Below are 19,350 nucleotides of genomic sequence, written 5' to 3'. Positions count from 1 at the left end.
GCCAACCTAAGAGTTACTACCGTTAGCAGCGAAGACAGCGACTAACGTCGATGACGGACTCAGCGATTCACTTCACTTCCGCCCCTTCGACCAGGAACCGGAAATCCGGTTGTCCTGGGTCACGTGAACGGCCGCCATCTCGATTGTAGTGGCAGCTTGCTCTGAGGAGGAGGCGGGCTCTCAGACCGGCGCTGCTGCGCTAAGGCGTGGTTTTCCAAGCTGGGGGAAGGTTCTGTGGACCGCGAAGGGGGAGGTGGGGGAGGTGGAGGAGATGGCGGCGGCGGCGGAGGCGCAGGAAAATGGCGTCCCCAGCCTGGAGCGAGGGCGGCGGGGCTGCGAGCATTATGACAGAGGCTGTCTCCTCAAGGTGACGACTTGAAAGGGCATTTCCTGATAAGCTGCCGCCGGGGCAGGCTGGGGCAGGTTGGGCGAGGCAACCGGTTAATCTTGGGCATACGTTTTCGAGTGAGCTGCTTGTCAGGTTATCTTCCATCTGGAATTGGGTTCCCCTTGCAGGGAACGTTTTTGGTGAGACGAGTATGAGCTCTGTGCTTGCTCTACGCTTTCGTACTTTGCAAGCAAGAGTTCTTGTTTGCAAAGGTCCGGACCTTGCACAAAGTCACGTCACCAGCGGGTTTATTCATCCTTTGAGGTTGACAGGAGGACGAGACAGTTGTAAGGCCTGTTCTAAGCATTTCTCCAGGGCCATGCATGGTGAAGAAAAGATAAGGAAGGGAAAATCAGAATATAATTTCTGTTCGTATAGTGAGTATAGTCAGGGAGTATGCCCAGACCTGTCAAGGAGAAAAATGTGTGAAATGAGACAGTTGTGTAATTGCCATTAATTTGGCTATCGGAGAAGTGCTCAATATATCTATGCTATTATTTTTTGCAGCTTGAGAAACATGCTAGTTATCTGTAGTGTTTAAAAGTGGCTCTCACACTGATTCCTGATTTTTTTTTGTTTTTGTTTTTGTTTTTTTTTTTTTTTGTTTTTTTTTTTTGTTTTGTTTTTTGTTTTCAAGAAGCAGTGTGAATATTTTGTTGAGAAAGCCTGAGATTTGAGCTGGGGGGCGGGGGATGTGTGTGTAACTCAGCACTAGAACGCCAGTGAAGTGCTGAAAATGCTGAGGGCCTTGGCTTCAGTCATCAGAAGTCTCTCCCACTGAGAAGAAACGTTGACGGCTGGAATTCTATAGCTTTCTCCTATACTTTAGTTCTGCCCTTAACTTGCTCTGTAATTTTGAGCAAGCTGCTTTTTAAATGGTTTGTACATTTAAAAAATGGCAATTTTAGACGTCCTCTTTTTCATGGCTGGTCTTAGTGGCAAAGGCTTGTAGTTCCAGCAGACAAGTGCTGCCAGTTATTTGTGACGCTGAGGCAGAAGGAATACCAGCCTGAAGCTGCTGTTGCCAATAAGAAAAAAAAAGAGGGTGGGTTAATACACAGGTCATTGCTGGAGTACTGTCTTCATCACGGAGTCCCTAGGTTCAATCTTCCCCGCCAATAGGGGGAAAAGCCTCCTTTATAAACAATATGATGATTGCGTACAGTGCACATGCAGTGGTTAGGAGGGTTAGGAAATATTAACTACCACTCAGTCTTTTTTTTTTTTTCTTTACCAGTCAGCCCTCCTGCTGCTCACTGACCTGGAAAATTAGGATGAAATGATAGGCTTAGGTCTGTAAGATGAACCCTTTTCTGTGGGCCATGGTTTGGTGAACATTTTTGCATTTCATTTGATGAATTTGTTTCAAACTGGTTAATGTTGTGTAAGGAGTTCAATACTATTCTTTTGATTACATTTCTACTGAAGTATTTTTACAGTTTCAGAGTGCGGTATGAGGCTGAATTTAGCATCTTGGCCTTCCCCCCCCCTACTCCTGCACTTAGGATATTTTCCCCTGAGTGTCAAACATTGTTTTTCTTTTCCCTCTCCCTCTTCCTTAAGTAGGAGAGGCCTACTTAGGGGTTTCAAGGAGCACATCACCTGCCAGATCAGGTGCAGCTGTTGAAGTAGGATAAAGAGTGGCAGTTGGCTTTGCTTTGGCAAGGGAAAGGTCGCCGTTGATCTTGACAAGAGAAGTGTCAATGGAAGGATCCAGGAGAAAGATTCCTTGGTGTGGATACTAGAAATAACATAGCATAGAGAGTTTTTGGATTTTTATTGCAAAGGAGACTGAAATATGTGTTACAGTATGTTTCTGTTTACTGGGAGATGATCTCACAGGTCCTTTGGTAATGTGGCAGGAAAAGCAAGAGCTCTAGGGCTCCTACTGTTCCTGAGGAGTCAGAGGGGTAAGATGCCTCACACAAATGAAGCAGATCTTAGCTGCAAGCGGGTGCAAACTGTACATTATTTGTAAAAGAAGACAAGTCAGAGAGGGTAATAGTTTGCTTTTCTGTTGCTGTAATAGACCCTATAACCAAAAAGCACTTGGGGAGCAAAGGGTTTATTATTTATCCTTCATCATTAGGGGAGGCCAAGGCAGAGTCTCATGCAGGGCTGGTACCTGGAGGTAGGAACTGAAGCTGAGGCCATGGAGAAATGCTGCTTTTTATGTCCCTCCCTTTCTCCCTTCTTCCTCCCTCCCTTCCTCCCTTCCTCTCTTCCTTTACCTTTTTGAGTCAGGGTTTCTTTGTGTAGCTCTGGTTGTCTTGGAACTCACTCTGTAGACGAGGCTGGCCTGGACCTCAGAGATCCACCAGCCTCTGCCTCCAGAAAAAAAAAAAAAGCTAGTTTAGTGATAAATTCTAGTATATTTTTTCTATTGGTTTAAAAATTAATTCTATTGATAATGGTATCTGTGTTTAAGGGGAAAAAACTTAAGAGTTTTCCTGATTATTTTACTGTCGTCGAAAGTTCACATGGAGATCATAAAGGGGGGGGGGGACAGCTTCCAGGAATCTCAGAGTAATTAAGTTTAAAAGCTAGGGGGTGGGCATGTAAAAGTGTGTCCTTCTCTATTGCATACTAAAGCCCTGAAATTAAAAACAAACAAACAAACAAACAAAAAAGGAGACCAAACAGTATGGTGGTGTTTTACTCCAGCTTCTGATACACGTCAGTGGGTAGGAGTGGGATTTAACTAGTGTTAGGATTTTGCTTGTTTAGTATTTGGAGAAAGGGATGAGGGAGTTACGCTGTGTGCAAGGAACACTTGGAGTTAGTTGAAAGTAAGAGAGACTTAGCGATTAAGAGAATTTTATGCTTGGAGTTGAGATAGAGTCCTTTCTCTGGAGCAGCAGTTCCAGAGTGTGATAACTGGACCTCCAGGAATCCCTTGAAAACCACTTTGTGGAATAGATAGTCTGTATACAGTGTGTTGACATTTATACAGATGGTGGAAAGTAATGATTACAACTACCCTGTGTATGAATCAAGCAGTCATGCTACACTATAGCATAGCTATAGTTAGAGCCAGTGTCATTTAAAAACATCACTGATGAAGCACTAAAAGATTAATATCAATATCTATCAAATCTTAGCTCATAAATATTTTTAATAACTTTTTGACAAGTGCAAAACTTTTAGCAAGTACTTTGGCTTACTTGAGGAAAAGTTTTTAGGTTGGCTTATGAAGTAAATTAGTTGCTTTGTTTATGAACAATTTTTCACTTGAAAAAAATTGGTCATTCAAGCTTGAGTTTACTCAAGGCAGACATTTTCTCAAAAGTGGGGAAGGAGTGAAGACTCATGGAAGAGAAAAGATTGACAATGTTTTAAAAACATTAGTAATTTTGGTACGAGATATTGGTAGCTATAGTCCGCATAAACCAAGTTCTTGGATTTCCTTAAGAGCCTTAGCGTGTAACAGAGTCCTGAGACCAAAGTGTTTGTGAGCTGCTGTGTCTTAAGTATGAGACTTTGGTAGAGAAGGGCTGGATACAAGGCCACTTAAAATAAGAACATGTAGGTGTGAAAGGGTTGCCGTGGATGTCCTCCACTAAAATTTAGGTAGGCGTCATGTTGGAGAAAAATGTAGCCAGTAACAGTTACAGCACTTAAAGGATGAACTGTGTTATGGTTCAGTGATAGCATAGGAAGCCATTAGGAATGTGCAGGTCTGCAAAGAAACAGTATTAGGCTGTAAAAGTAACTTTTATTCTCCTGTTGAATTGTCTCTGAGACTTACTGCCTCCTTGTGCTAACCTAGGCCTAGCCCTGGAAGCTTCCAGCCTCTAATCCAGGCCTAGAGTTTTTTCAGCCTCAGAGACTTACTGCTTAATAAGCACACCCTTTCTAGCTCTTTCTGAATTCTGGCTAGCTGGTTCAACTCAGCTGTTCTGGCTCAAACTCCTCTCCAGGATGACTGATTCAAACTGGCTTTTCTCAGCTTCTGACTGAATTGCTCTGCTTGGCCTCAGACTAACTAGCCATCTGTTCTAATCTTCTGGTTCCTTAGTCTCTTGCTCATTCTATCTTCACCTGTGTCTAGCTTGTTCTCTCTTCAACTGCCTTCTCCCTCTCCTCTCTGTTGCTCTCTCTAAAGTCACCTCTTCTTTACTCCCTGTTCTTGTGAGAATTGGCTATCCTGTTCTGTCAAATCTTTCTCTTATTCATCACTTTGTCTGCTTCTCAATTAGACATATTTTTCAAACATGGGAGCTTCCTTATACTGGCCTAGGAATTTCCTTTTTGTTTGTTTTTTGAGACAAGGTTTCTCTGTGTAGCCTTGGTTGTCCTGAACTCGCTTTGTAGACCAGGCTGGCCTTCAACCCACAGTGATCCACCTGCCTCTGCCTCCTGAGTGCTGGAATTAAAAGATGTGTGCCACCACACCTGGCTGCTGCTGCTGCTGCTGCTGCTGCTGCTGCTGCTGCTGCTGCTGCTGCTGCTTCTTCTTCTTCTTCTTCTTCTTCTTCTTCTTCTTCTTCTTCTTCTTCTTCTTCTTCTTCTTCTTCTTCTTCTTCTTCTTTTTAATTTACTTATGTTCTAATTAGGGGTTTTATTGAGCCAATGAAACACCATGGCCAAGTAGTAACTTGGGGAGAAACGGGTTTATTTGGCTTACACTTTCAGATCATAGTCCATCGTTGGAGGAAGTCAGGACAGGAACTCAAGCAGGGCATGAACCTGGAGGCAGGAGCTGATGCAGAGACCATGGAGGGATGTTGCTTACTGGCTTACTTCCCATAGCTTGCTCAGCCTGCCATCTTATAGACCCCAGGACCAGCAGCCCAGGGGTGATACCACCCACAATGGGCTGGGCCCATTGATCACTAATTGAGAAAGTGCCTTGTAGCTGGATCTCATGAAGGTATTTTCTTAGCTGAGGCTGCACATTCCCTGATGATTCTAGCTTGTGTCAAGTTGACACACAAAACCAGCCAGTACACCTTACTGTTTTCTTTCTTTCTTTCTTTTTTATTTTTTGAATGATGGGAAATGAGCACCTTGCACATGCTAGGCAAGTAATTGTTCCACTAATCTACATCCCAAGTCTGGGCGTTTCTTGATATAACAGGGTAAAAGTTAAGTATGTAAAATGAAATGACCTAACAGTAATGATGTTTAAATGATAAAGAATACATTTCTGTATATTTCTTTCCACATAACAATTCCAAAGTATGATCTAGGTGGGTAAAGAGCCTCTGTTCCAACTTGGTTGTTTTAGAGTCAAGATTTTTGTTTTCTCTTGTATTATTTTGATATATTTTAAGGTATATGATCAACTATACAGTAGTTGGGCAGTCTGTTCAGAAAGGAGGGAACAGATTTCAGTGGACAACTGGCAATTTTTAACATTCTCAAAAGTCAGTGAGGCCGGGTGTGGTGATGCATGCTTTTAATCCTTGTACTTGGGAGGCAGGAGTAATCCAATCTCAAGGCCAGACTGTTCTACGTAGTTCCAGGACAGCCAGGGCTACATAGAGAGCCCTAACCAAAAAAATAAAACAAAACAAAACTGTCTCTTTTTTTAAAATTTATTTATTGCATCCTATGCAATATTGGTGTGTGCATCATAATTAGTAAATATTAGTTTTGTATTTAGATGCTAAGGTATATAAATGATTGTTTTTTTCTGGTAATGTCTGAGAAGGCATTACTTATCTTCTGTTTAGGCTGAGAATGAGATTTGGATGTTATGGGCTTGATTTTTCTGTCTAGAGATTTCTATCATAATTTTTGTGTTTTAAAGTTGTATTAGAGTCATTCAAACAGATATTGAAGGGGAATATTATTAGCATTAAATGTGCCAAGAAATGAATGCTAGCCACATATCTTTTGGTTGTAATCTTTGACCTTGGTCCAGAGAAGGAGGTAGGAATTTTCTTTCTTTGTAATTAACTTGTCTTTTCTCCTTATCTCCCCTCTGCTCCCCTGGGTATTAGGCACCTTGTTGTGACAAGCTTTATACTTGCCGGCTGTGTCATGACAACAGTGAAGATCATCAGCTAGATCGTTTCAAAGTAAAGGAAGTGCAGTGCATCAACTGTGAAAAAATCCAACATGTAAGATTTTAATGACATCTGCCATATGTCTTTTTAAAGTTTTAAGATAGATTGAAAAAGTTTAATCAAAAGTTGGAAATGAGACTTAACTCTCTGAGTAAGTAACATTGTTGACTTAGATGTTTAAGAACATAAAAATAAGCTAAACATACTTTAACATAGATTCTGGATATTTAAGTAGTTTTGATAAAGTTACTCGAGTTTTTAATTAATGTGTCCTTTTCAGTCCCAACAGACTTGTGAAGACTGTAGCACGGTGTTTGGAGAATATTACTGCAGTATATGCCATCTGTTTGACAAAGATAAGAAGCAGTATCATTGTGAGAACTGTGGGATTTGTAGGTACTGTATATAAAATGTCCTCTTTGAGTTATTTCCAGTACATTTGGGCAATAACAGTATATTAGTTACTTTTCTGTTGCTGTGATAAAACAGTATGACTAGGGGTTAGAGAGATAGCTCAGAGGTTAAGAGCAATGACTGATCTTCCAGAGGTCCTGAGTTCAATTCCCAGCAACTACATGGTGGCTCACAACCATCTATAATGAGATCCGATACCCTCTTCTGGCCTTCAGTTGTACATGCAGGCAGAGCACTGTATACACAATAAATAAATAAATAAATCTCTTAAAAAAAAAAAACAAAACACTATGACCAAGGCAGCTTAGAAGAGCTGTGGTTCCCAAAGATTAGTCTGTTTGGCAGCAGGTGGCCAAGTGCTCAAGTCTTGAACTGTCAGCAGGAGCCAGAGTGAGAACTGGTAGACACCTGAGTCTCAAAGCTGGCCCTCAGTGACACACTTCCTCCAGCAAGGCCACACCTCTTAAACCTCCTCAGGCATCACCACTAACAGGAAACCAAGTATGCCAGCCAATCCTGGAGCCTGTGGGGGACAATTTCATTCAAACAAGCACAAATAGTTTAAAAAATTAACTTGTTTAGTTTTGAAATAGTGTCTCACTGCTCACTACATGGTCCACGCTGGTCTCAAACTCAGAGATCCGCCTCCCTCTGCCTCCTAAGTGCTTGGTTTAAAGGTGTGCACCACCACTGTCTAGTTTTGTTTTAAATGAGACCATTCATTGAATATATGGTCATCGAAACATTATTATCTGATATATTGCCTGTAGGCTCATCATTAGGAGTTCAGTGCAGTGGTTCTTTCTGTTTTTTGTTTATTTTTGAGATTGTAATCTACGTTTCTCCCTTCTCTTTCCTCCCTTCAAACCCTCTCATATACTCCTCCCTACTCTCCTTCAAATTCGTGACCTCTTTTTCCACTAATTGTTATTGCATGCATATATGTATGTATACACACACACACACATATATACTTGTATGTACATATATATTCCTAAATATAATCTGTTGAGTCCATACAATGTTAATTGTATGTATGCTTTCAGAGCTGACGGTTTGGTATTAGGCAACCAGTGGGTGTGCTCTTCCCTGGGGAGGACCATCTCTCCTGCTTCCCGCTTCACTCAGCCCCTGTTGTGCTTTGTTAGGGTTAAGGTGAGAATTAGCAATCAGCTGAGTCTCAAAGCTTCCCTTCAGGGACATACTTCCTCCAGCAAAGTGCACAGCTGCCCTGTGCAGTTTGCCATGTTCATTGGTGTCTTCCTTGTTGAGTTCATGTGTGGGTGGTTATGTTGCTGAGACTTAATGTATTCTTTCTTTTTTTTCTCCCTTCCTTTCTTCCTTAGAAGGGATGATTTTGCCTTGAGAGAGTATTTTCGGTTGTCATAGCCAGGGACAGGGTAATACTATAACATTTACTGGGTAGAAGCCAAGAGTGCTATTAGAAATTCTACAATGTGCAAACAGTTCCCTATCATAAGAACAGTCTGTCGAAAATGTTATTAGAAGTAGGTAGAAAAAGCCCAGACTGGGGTTATGTGCCTCTGCATTTGTCTTTATTTTACTTTTTGCCATTTTGAATGAAAAATGAAAAATTCGGCTTTCTCAACTGTTATCAAGAAAACCTGAAAAAAAACTACGAGGGCGTCTTCAGACTCAATACCTTTGTAGTAGACGATGCAATGCCTTGAGCAGCACAAAAGGGAAAAAGAGAACGACTTCTGACAGTTCTGTGATATCCACATGCTTGCAGTGCTATGCACACGCCCACCGCCCCACCCACAGATACATGCATATGAATATGCATATGAGAGCATGTGGGAGTGTGCATGCGCGCGCACACACACACTGTAAATGTACCAGATTTGTAAAAAGGTTCCATGGATCATATGATAATTACAAACTTGAGTGAGTTTATTCTATTAAGGACGTTTTTCTTGGTGTTTGGAAGATCTCTCCAAAAGGAAAGTGTCATAGAATAATATTATAAAATTTTAATCTTTAGAATGGTGTTTGTTTACTTATATATTTATTTATTTTTGAGGCAGGCTTTCTCTGTGTAGCTCTGGCTGTCCTGGAACGAGCTCCGTAGACCAGGCTGGCCTCGAACTTACAGATACCCACCTGCTTCTGCCTCTTGAGTGCTGGGATTAAAGGCCTGTACCACTCCCTGATTTAGAACAGAATTTATTAAAAAGAAATTGGATTAGGGGACAGTATCAGTATTGGCTGAAGACTCTGTAAGTGCTGAGTTTAATCTTCACTCTTTCTCAGGACTTGTAACTTGCTAATTTTGCCTTGTAAATCTTTAAGAATGTTGTGTTTCTAGGTTATCATAGTCCTTATCATATGAGAACAAAGTTGTAAAAAGTCTGAGCTACTGAATATTTAGAAAGGTTTTGTTTTGCTTTGTTTGGTTTTTAGTAGTACACAGGGTTTCTCTGTGTAGTCCTGGGTATCCTGAAACTCACTTTGTAGACCAGCCTGGCCCTGAATTTACAGAGATCCACTCATCTATGCTTTGAGTGTTGGGATTAAAGGTATCTGCCAACCCACCTGGCCAAGAAATTCTTAAATGAAAAATGCTTCATATTCTGTGTTACTGAGTATCAAAATGATGTGAGTCATATTTGAGATGAATGATTATGATTACCTACAAGTATTTAGTAGGTTAATACTTGCTGTTGTTTTAAAAACTCTTTGAAGTATCTATTCAGTAGTTGCTTGTTGTTGTTTTGTTGTTGTTTTAATTTTGTTTTTGTTGTTATTTGGTAGGGTCTTACTATATGGCCTCCTGGCCTAGAACTTACTGTGTGGACCAGGCTGACCTGTATTCTGCCTCTGCCTCCTGAGTACTGGAATTAAATGGGTGTACTTATGTGTCTGGCTCAGTAATTATTTAAAATTTTATTTATTTTATGTGTATGAGTGTTTTGCCTGTACCCTACGTGAGGGTGTCTCTGATGGTTGTGAGCTGCCGTGTAGACTTTGAGAATGGGACCCAGGTCCCCTGGAGAGCAGCCATCGCTCCAGCCCCTGGTAGTTGCTTTAAGGAGTGCCTGTGGTTCATCCCCCTAGAGGATTTATAGAGCCGGGTATTAGAAGATAGGATAAGTAAGCCTGTTAGGTGAGAGGGATGGATGCTGCCTCTAGTCAGAAATCATGTGGGACATCAAATAATGACTTTTATTTTGAGAGAGTTCTGATAAAGCTTCAGACTTGTCACTCTTGTATTTGAGGCACCTGTGGGCTGTGGTTACAGTTGTGTGTCACTACTCCAGCCACTTTTTAAAGGAGTAATAGGAACACCAAAAGGGAACATAAAGTCTGTCAGTGCATTTGCCGCACAGTTGAAATCATCCTCTCATTGTAACCTTTTAAAAATGTTATTTTAATATATTAGTCCCCCGTTGTCATGTCAAGATTTGATATTTATGAATATGAGTCAGGAGCAAAAGTGATATTCTAAATTACGAAAGAGTATTAAGATAATTGGTATCTATTTGAAAAGCAAAAATGTGATTCTGAAACATATTCATTATAATGTGGTTTTAGTATTTTGTGACAAACACAATAGTGGCTCATGAAAGGTTGAGTTTTATTTCTCATGGAAAAGCCTAAATTAGGTAGTTGTATAGCTGAGCACTCCCACATCCCAACTATAAGGTGTTTTCTTTCATTTGATTCTGTGGGCTCATGTTCTGGGCAGGGGAAAATAGGTAGATCTGTGAGGAGGAAGAGAAAGCACATTGTTTTTCCTTTATTAAAAATAATTTTTATTAATTAAATTTAATTTGTGTGCCATGGTGTTCATGTGGAAGTCAGAGCTGGAAGCGGCTGTTCTTGCCTTCCACTGTTCAAGGTTCAGAGACTGAACTCAAGTTACAGGGCCTGGTGGCAGTGCCTTTACTCGCTGTGTCACCTCGACTCTTTCCTCTCAGAACAGAAAATTTATCTTTCTTTTCACAACCTCCATAGTCGCTGGAAAATTGTCTTTTTTCAAGATAGGTCTGAATAACTGCCTTGTTAAATAAATGTTTTAGTGTAAAAGAAGCAAAGAATAGAAATATGGGCCCTAGCAAGCAATTACATCTTTGCCGTTTATATTATAAATTTTATAATGAACTTCAACCTGAATAAAATATAAAAATGAGTTGTTTTAAGTATTAGAACATACAAAGGAGAATATGTTTATGACTATGAGGTTACAGGAGTTTTTCAAACAGTGCAGAAAGCATAACTATAAAGGAACATATAGATGGCCTTTAAGTTTACTTTTTGTTTTTATTTTAAATTTTGTCTGTGTGCGTGCACGCGCGCGCGTGTTAATGTAGGTGATCATAGAGGCTAGGGGTCAGATACCCTGGAGCTGGAGTTAGAGATAGTTGTGAGCTGCCCACCATGGGTGTTGGAAGCTGAATGTGGGTCCTCTCTCTGCAAGAGCAGCGTGTGCTTTTAACCACTGACCCATTTTTCAAGCTCCCGATGGCTTTTTAATACATAGAAATTAAGGTGGAGCTTTATGAACAGATAGACAACAGACTAGAGAAGTAACAATTCTTAGCATTAAAGAGTAGTCCTTTGTAATTTGAGAGATGAAAGTTAAAAAGCATATTTTGTCTGTTACACATGCGCCCACGCTGTCCAGTTTGGGAGGAACATGGATCATACTCGCTGTCTGTGGGAATGTGAGCTAGCAGTCTTCGTGGGCATCAGGTTGCCAGTATCACAGTTGATGACCAGGGTCTTCTGACTCAATAGTGTCACTCTTAGGATCTTGAAAAAAATAATCTAAATATGAGCTGAATGCTACCTGGACATTTAAAAAATTATATTATTGTAGCAAGTAAAGATTATAAATTATATCAGTGAGGAAATAATTTTGAAAACGATCCATCCATACCATGTGACTACTTTGTGGCTATTAAGAAGAATGAAGAGGTTTTCTGTGGACAGAAATAATCCTTGGATATATTTCCAAGTGTAAGTTAGTTGCAGTGGCATCTGTAGAGCTGTGTAAGAAAAAAAGCTCAGATTGTGTGTCTGTCCTATGCAGCTATATCTTCTTTACAGAAGAAAAGTCTTAGAGTGCCACTATGCTTGTGGAGTTTACATTTGACACTGCAGAGATGGCAGTTTCTCCATATTCCTCAGTGCACTTTGAATATTTTTGCAGTGGGACTAAATTTGGGTATTATATAGTGAACAAATTATTGTGTGATAAAAAATAATCTTTTGGCCTTCATGTTATGTTTTGTTAGGATTGGTCCAAAGGAAGATTTTTTCCACTGCTTGAAATGTAACTTATGCCTAGCCACGAATCTCCAAGGAAAACATAAGGTACATGATTCAGTTTGCATAATTAAAAAATATTAGCATTTTTGAAAACCAGCTTAAATTCTAATATGTTTTGGAAACATGCTAATTTTCATGTATTACCAACCACAACTATATTTTTTACTTTTCTGAAAAGCAAAATTAAGTAGATAATCTAAAATGTATGCCTCAGATCATTTGATGCACAGTTTGTTTTCTGTAATGTAAGAATGCCTAACGCAATTACTAGTATAATGTGGACAGCTTCTTGTCAGGGTTTCTGTGGCTGTGATGAAACACCATGACCAAAAAGCAAGTTGGTGAGAAAAGGGTTTATTTGGCTTCAATTTCTATATTGCAGTTCATTATCAAAGGAAGTCAGGACAGGAACTCAAACAGGGCAGGGTCCTGGAGCTGCAGCAGGAGCCATGGAGGGTGCTGCTTACTGGCTTGCTTCTCAAGGCTTGTTCAGCCTGTTGTTCTATAGAACCCAGGGCCACCAGCCCAGGGATGGCTCCACCCACAGTGGGCTGGTTCCTCCGGCACTGACCACTAATTGAGAAAATGCCTTACAGCTGGATCTCATGGAGGCATTTCCTTAACTGAGGCTCCTTCCTCTCTGATGACGCTAGCTTGTGTCAGATTGACACAAAACCAGCCAGTATAGCTTCTCAGTTGGTTCATTGATTCTTATCATTGATACTGCTTCTAAGATTAAATTTGAAAGGAATAATGCTGTTATATAGTGTTACATAGTGTTCTAAGAATAATGAGAAAGTATACTTCATATTTTCTTTTATAATTAAGACTTATAAATATGGATATAGGAATTTTATTGTAATTCCAGACCCTCTCTCTATTTAAAAACAATCTAATGAAGTACTATAGGCATAGTACTGATTCTGTGTACTGTAAGAATTTAAAGAATGCAGGGTCAGCAAAGTGAAAAAGTAGAGGGCATTCCAGTATAGCCTTCTGTCTGAAGATGAGAAAGACAGACAGATGTAGGGGAACGGAGAGAGAATATTTATAGACTCAAAGAATATTTGAAATAAATTAATAATCACTATGTTCTCTAGAAGATAAATGTAAAAGAGTGTGGTAGAAATACAGTATTACATAGGACTTGACCTAAAATAGTACCTTAGTGAGGAAAATTAAAATGAGTAATGAACACTGGGAAATGATAACAGAGAATTCATTAGAGTGAGGCTGAGTAAAGATAGCTCCCGAGATACCCAGTCCTAGCTTAGAGGAACTTGATGAGCAGAATATGACTTTGTTAAAGATGGTCTGATTTTAAAAACTTTGGGGTACCAGGTGGTAGTGGTGCACGCCTTTAATCCCAGCACTCTGGGAGACAGAGGCAGGTGGATCACTATGAGTTTGAGGCCAGCCTGGTCTACAAAGTGAGTCTAGGGCAGCCAAGGCTACCCAGAGAAACGCTGTCTTGAAAAATCAAAAAAACAAAAAACAAAAACCAACCCACCAACAACAAAACCCAAAACCAACAACCCTGTCTTGAAAAACAAAAAACAAAAAAACCCCACAACAACAATAAAACAAACTTTGGGGTGATAGCAAGGTAAGCTGACTGAGGTCAAGGCACATGCTTGTAGTCTTAGCACTTGGCGGGCTGAGGCAGACATATCACAAGTTCATGACTCACCTGAATTCCGTAGCGGGACCTTGCCTAAAGATAAATAAAAGTCATTAAATTAAGAATTACAAAAGACAAGCTAACAAAGATAGCCTGGAGTTAGTAGCCTCAAGGATTGTACTTCTCTGGCTCTGTTGGCTTCCAGAGCATGTATAGAACACATTTTTGTACAGAAGTGCACATGGTGTGTACACACATCCAGCTCATTGCATCTTCATATCATTTGCACTTCATTCACTCAGTGAATTGACTTGTCAGAAACATCCTAATGACATAGATTCTAAAGTATGTGGTTTTGTCTAAATCTAAAAGATTCATAAATGGCAGGGCTGCCATTCTCTGCATTATTTATTTATTTTTTTAAAAATTATTATTATTATTTTAGTTTTTTTCGAGACAAGGTTTTTCTGTGTTATCTTGGCTGTCCTGGACTCACTTTGTAGACCAGGCTGGCCTGGAACTTACAGAGATCCGCCTGCCTCTGCCTCCCGAGTGCTGGGATTACAGGTGGGCCACCACGCCCTGCTAAACTGTTGTCTTTAGAGGATATAGGTATATTATTAATGCTGTTATAGTTGACATTTTTATCTTTTGATACTTTTGTTAATTTAAAATTCTTCTTTGAACAGTGTATTGAAAATGTTTCCAGGCAGAATTGTCCAATATGCTTGGAGGTGAGTGTGGAATATTCTTCACTTTGGAAATCTCCTGTTTTGAGTTTGAAGGACCAGTACTTACTAGTGCCTTTTTGCAAGCACTAATGGCTTTCTCTCCTTTTAGGACATCCACACCTCCCGCGTTGTTGCTCATGTCTTGCCATGCGGGCATCTCTTACATAGGTAAGATTCCTTCCTTCCTGCTCACAGGTGTCTGCAAATAATGGAGGCAGCTATTCTCTTACTGAAACGATGTCTTCTATTTTCTTTCAGAACGTGTTATGAAGAAATGTTGAAAGAGTGAGTTTTTGATGATTTTAAAATTTACAGTTTTAAGATGTTTGTTTTTTGTGAGGAGGGCTGTGGGGAAGTGGGCAAACACTGTCCGGGCACACTGTCTTGGGCACGGGAGATACATATATGGAGGAGAGCAGAGTAGATAACTGGTGTTTAGCTGGGAGTCTTAGGACTCTGTTTGCATGTCTGTATCATGCCTGTTTCCCCACAGCTTGAGTCAGGCAAAACCTTTTATTTTCTAGCCATATATAGTGGGGAAAGAGTACTGAGGAATAGTGTTCAAATTTTATTAGTTAAGTATATTGGCCCAGCAATGAACTGCACAGAAAATCAGTAAATTTTCTTTAAAACTGGAACTGAAATAAGATGAGAAATAGGAAAAAGAGTAGAAGTGTGTTTTGGTTCTATCAACTAATGAACAAAAAATGTAATACCAAGACAGGGAGCAACTTTTGAAAAACTTTAGAAAGGAAGTAGTAATATGGTTGGAACAATTTTTTAGGAATACAATTTCTTTGTATCAGCGTCCTAAGAAATTAAAATTATTTAGCTAATGAGTAGTTTAATTGGTATTTTAAAGTAAAGACACAGTTCTACAAAGAATGTTGACTAGTTCTTTTCTATTTTAGAGAGTTAAGGATAAAAACTTAGGATTTAAAAGTATTCTACGATATAGAATTTACTATTTATCTTTTAAAAAATATTTATTTATTATGTATAAGATTTATTTATTTATTTATTATGTATATAATGTTCTGCCTGCACACCTGTACACCAGATCTCATTATAGGTGGTTGTGAGCCACCATGTGGTTGCTGGGATTTGAACTTAGGACCTTTGGAAGAACATCCAGTGCTCTTATCCTCTGAGCCATCTCTCCAGCCCACTATTTATCTTTTTAAGTGCATAGATTTTCAAGTTCCTGAAAAATTGTTTGGAGGTTCATGTGCCAGTGAGCTGTGTTTTCTGTGTGTACCCGAGCTGACGTAGATCCCACCTGCTGTTTGTTGCAGAGGCTACAGATGTCCGTTGTGTATGCACTCTGCCTTAGATATGACGCGGTACTGGAGGCAGCTGGATAACGAGGTAGCACAGACTCCTATGCCATCGGAGTACCAGAATGTGACTGTGGATGTGAGTAGAATCCATGCTTAGAACTTTGCAGATTTCTTGCTGATATTCGTTCTTACTTTTGCCTCTTTGCTTAAATTCTAAAAATTCCTGCTTTGACATAGTGCCCTTGTAATCAATTAAAGCAAAGGACAAACGATTTAAAAATTTTAGGCTGATATTAGACCAGGGATGGAAAAGCCCTAGGAATCCCTCTGTGTAGTTTCTCTCATCACTAGATGGCAGGCAAAGGCTTCGTTATGAATTTTTGGCGAATTGTTAGCTAAAGTCAAGTGGATCACTGGTGTTTATTTTGCCTGTGCTTCACTTAAATTTTCAAAATTTTGTTTCAAGAGAACATATTTATTGTTTTTTTAAAAACCAACTTTTGAGTTTTAATGTTTACTGCCTTTTGTATTTTGTTGTAGACTTTTATTTGGTCTCATTTAGCTTATTCTTTGGCCCTACAGAGAAATGACAGATATTGCTTTGTAGCTTCTTTTTCAGTATAGCATTAAGTTTACATCAGAGTTAGATGATGTTATGATAACATTTGGACATATAAATATTATAAATATCTACAAATACACAAGGATGAAACAAAGCCAAGTAACTATTTTAATGTTGGATATGTACCGCAGTAGTAGTTAGTATGAACAAGGTCCTGCACCATAAAACAAAAACAAAAACTCTTCTGGTTTATTCACTGTGGAATGTTCCAAAATTAATGTCATTAGCTGACTTGTTACTAAGGACAGTGGAAAATCCCTTAGATCCTACCTGATAATTGTGATGTTTCCTTTAGGCTGAGGTTTACTGTGTTCGTGTAGATGCTTTCTTTGGAATAATAGATTTATGAAGGCCCACCTCACATTCAGTGGAGTTCATTCCTTAAAAATACACAATTCAGGGACTATCAGTACATTTATAGAATTGTACGAATAGCACCACAAATATTTTTGTCACTTACAAAGAAACCCTATGCCCAGAGCTGAGCAGATGGTTCATTTGGTACCCAAACGTCTGCCCCACGAACAGTGACTTGAGTTTCAATGTCCTGGACACACAGGAAAAGCTGGCCATGGTCATGCATGTCATATAACCTTGTCCTTAAGGAAGTGGAGGTAGGTAGGTACCTGAAAGTCATTGGCCAGCCGGCCAGCCCATTGCATCATTGAGTTTTGTGTTCAGTGAGGGACTGTGTCTCATAAAATGAAGGTGGAGAACAATGAAGGAAAGACCTCCAACACTGACCTCAGGTCTCTATGTGTACCTACATTTGCACACATACCACGCAGACACATAGATGCACACAAAAGCACACATGAACCCCACCCCCTAAAACCCCCAAAACAACAGCAGAAAAGCCTCAACAACACTGTACCTACTAGTGGTCACTTCTTAGACAACCTCTAATCTCTGTCTTTAAGTAGCATTTTCAAGAGTAGCTTTCCAAATTATGTTAAGATAAATGAAATTGCTTATGATGTGCACATGCTAAGGCTGCTGCATAGTTATATGTTGGTCTGTTTGCAGCTGAAGAATTGTGATCTTGAGATCTTCACACCAGAAGAGATTGCGTCCCTGTCATCTTAGAGATAAACAAGAGGCTCTGGCTTTACTCATTTAGAAAGCTCTCTTTAGTTCCTGAGTTCACTCCTGAGGCATACATAGTGAATCTAAAAGTCACACAGAAACATTCCTGTGTGTGCAAGTTTATATTTTATTAGTTAAGATAAATCCTGAGTGCCAGTAAAAATAAGTCATGATGGGTGTCAGTTCTTTAGATATTAAGTGTTTGCCTTAATGAAAAGTATTAGATCTGAGTATGTCCATGCTAATTGTCTTGCTTGTATTATGTTCACTTTTAGGGACTATTTTTAAATGAGTCTTCTGTGCTCAGATTTGTATTTTCGTTTTCTGAATTCAAAGCTGCCTTAACCCTTAAAATACTCATTGGAGAAAAGACATTTTCACTTCAGATAGGCTTAGACATCTTTTATATGACTGTCAAATGAGTGTTAATGCAGATCATGCCACTGTGGTCACAAGGCTTAAAATCCTTACTCTTCATTTTTCAGATTCTCTGCAATGACTGTAACGGCAGATCCACAGTCCAGTTCCATATCTTAGGCATGAAATGTAAGATTTGTGACTCCTACAATACTTCTCAAGCTGGAGGCCACAGAGTTCCAGTGGATCAGGAGTGAGCAGCCTGCTGTCCGAGTGTGTCCTAACTATGTGTATCCACATACGCTGTATCCACAGCAGAGCATTTCCTGTGTGTCTACGGACTCACGGTCTCTGGATGAAATGACCCTAACTCTTCCTGGGTGAAGCCTCTGTGTGTGTTGATTGGAAATTCCTTTACTGTCAAGCTTTGAAGCCGATGATGTTTCCCCAGACATAGCCACATTCATAGAAATATTTTATGTTTTCATGGAACTTTAAGTGACACTGTGCACACCGAATTTATTTCTAGTTCTTGATAGAACTGCATTTAATTTTAATTAGCCTTTGATTTTAAGGACTGTGATGTAATTTTTAAGTTCTTATTGTTAAAATCTGATTACATATGCTTTTGAATTTTCCAAGACAGTCCTTTGGAGCCTATAAATAAAGTTGTATGTAATAAACTGTAAAAAAAATATACTGAAAGATTCTTTTACAGAATTCCCCCCCCCCCTCGCCGCCAAGGTTATCTATTTTTGCCTCTGTTGTGACAATATAAGCCATTTTATAATGTGAAAGACATTCTCTTCTTTCTTTTGAGGTGTTTTTATAGATGAATGATTGGAAGAGTGGCATATAAAATAATGAAGCTCTTCCAAGGCTTTAAGGCAACTCTTAGTGTTGCAAGTAATTTCTTTCAATCTGCCAAAGTCACTTCTCCACAGAGTAGTTCCTCCAGCAGATGTTTGTCAAGCATATTTAAGGCAGTAGTGGGTCTGGATGCTTTATAGATGACAGCGAACGTTAAATTCCAAAGTTCTGCCTCTGTTGTGTTACATTCTGCTGTTCCTCGTATTTGATCAACATATTCTGTTGTAATGTGTGAGCTGTGTGTGCTTTTAGTGTAAACAAATGGATTATTTTCTAAATCCTCGGAAGTAGGAGATGGTACTAGCAAGGGCTCTCATTTTACACTTTTATTTTGGTTTTTCAAGACAGGGTTTCTCTTTGTAGCCCTGGCTGTTCTGGAATCATTCTTTTTACACTGTGTGTGTGTGTGTGTGTGTGTGTGTGAGTGTGAGAGAGAGAGAGAGAGAGAGAGAGAGAGAGAGAGAGAGAGAGAGAGGGAGAGAGAGAGAGAGAGTGCACTTTTCTAATAGAATTAAATATGCCTCAAGTTAGGACCAAAGTTAAAGAATGTGTCCAGCCATAGATGGGCCGTCTGTACCAACCCCTGATCTCCAGGGCTTAAGGATCAACATAGTTGGGGGGGGGTGTGATAGAAAGAGTTTAAGAGCTATGAAGAGGAGTGCTGGAAAATGC

General features: G+C 39.7%; 1 protein-coding gene across 1 annotated transcript; it reads left to right on the top strand.

The window, feature by feature from the left end:
* Positions 1 to 50: 50 nt before the first annotated feature.
* Rchy1 (ring finger and CHY zinc finger domain containing 1) lies at positions 51 to 18,535 on the top strand. Its single transcript, XM_051170171.1, has 10 exons — positions 51 to 108; positions 150 to 367; positions 6,337 to 6,456; positions 6,683 to 6,798; positions 12,078 to 12,156; positions 14,422 to 14,466; positions 14,573 to 14,631; positions 14,722 to 14,748; positions 15,759 to 15,879; positions 17,937 to 18,535. Exons 1-10 carry the CDS (start codon positions 51 to 53, stop codon positions 18,063 to 18,065), a joined length of 972 nt encoding a protein of 323 aa, XP_051026128.1. The 3' UTR covers positions 18,066 to 18,535.
* The last annotated feature ends 815 nt before the right edge of the window (positions 18,536 to 19,350 follow it).

This window comes from Acomys russatus, chromosome 28 (genome assembly GCF_903995435.1).
Source record: "Acomys russatus chromosome 28, mAcoRus1.1, whole genome shotgun sequence".
NCBI lineage: Eukaryota > Metazoa > Chordata > Mammalia > Rodentia > Muridae > Acomys > Acomys russatus.
This window is presented reverse-complemented; position numbering and strand designations above follow the sequence as displayed.

Excerpts from the sequence above, each read along its gene's own strand:
- Rchy1 (XM_051170171.1), top strand. The coding sequence starts at position 51 with ATGACGGACTCAGCGATTCACTTCACTTCCGCCCCTTCGACCAGGAAC. Across the intron at positions 109-149 it reads GACCAGGAACCGGAAATCCG|TGGCAGCTTGCTCTGAGGAG; the intron begins GTTGTCCTGGGT and ends TCTCGATTGTAG. Across the intron at positions 12,157-14,421 it reads ATCTCCAAGGAAAACATAAG|TGTATTGAAAATGTTTCCAG; the intron begins GTACATGATTCA and ends TTCTTTGAACAG.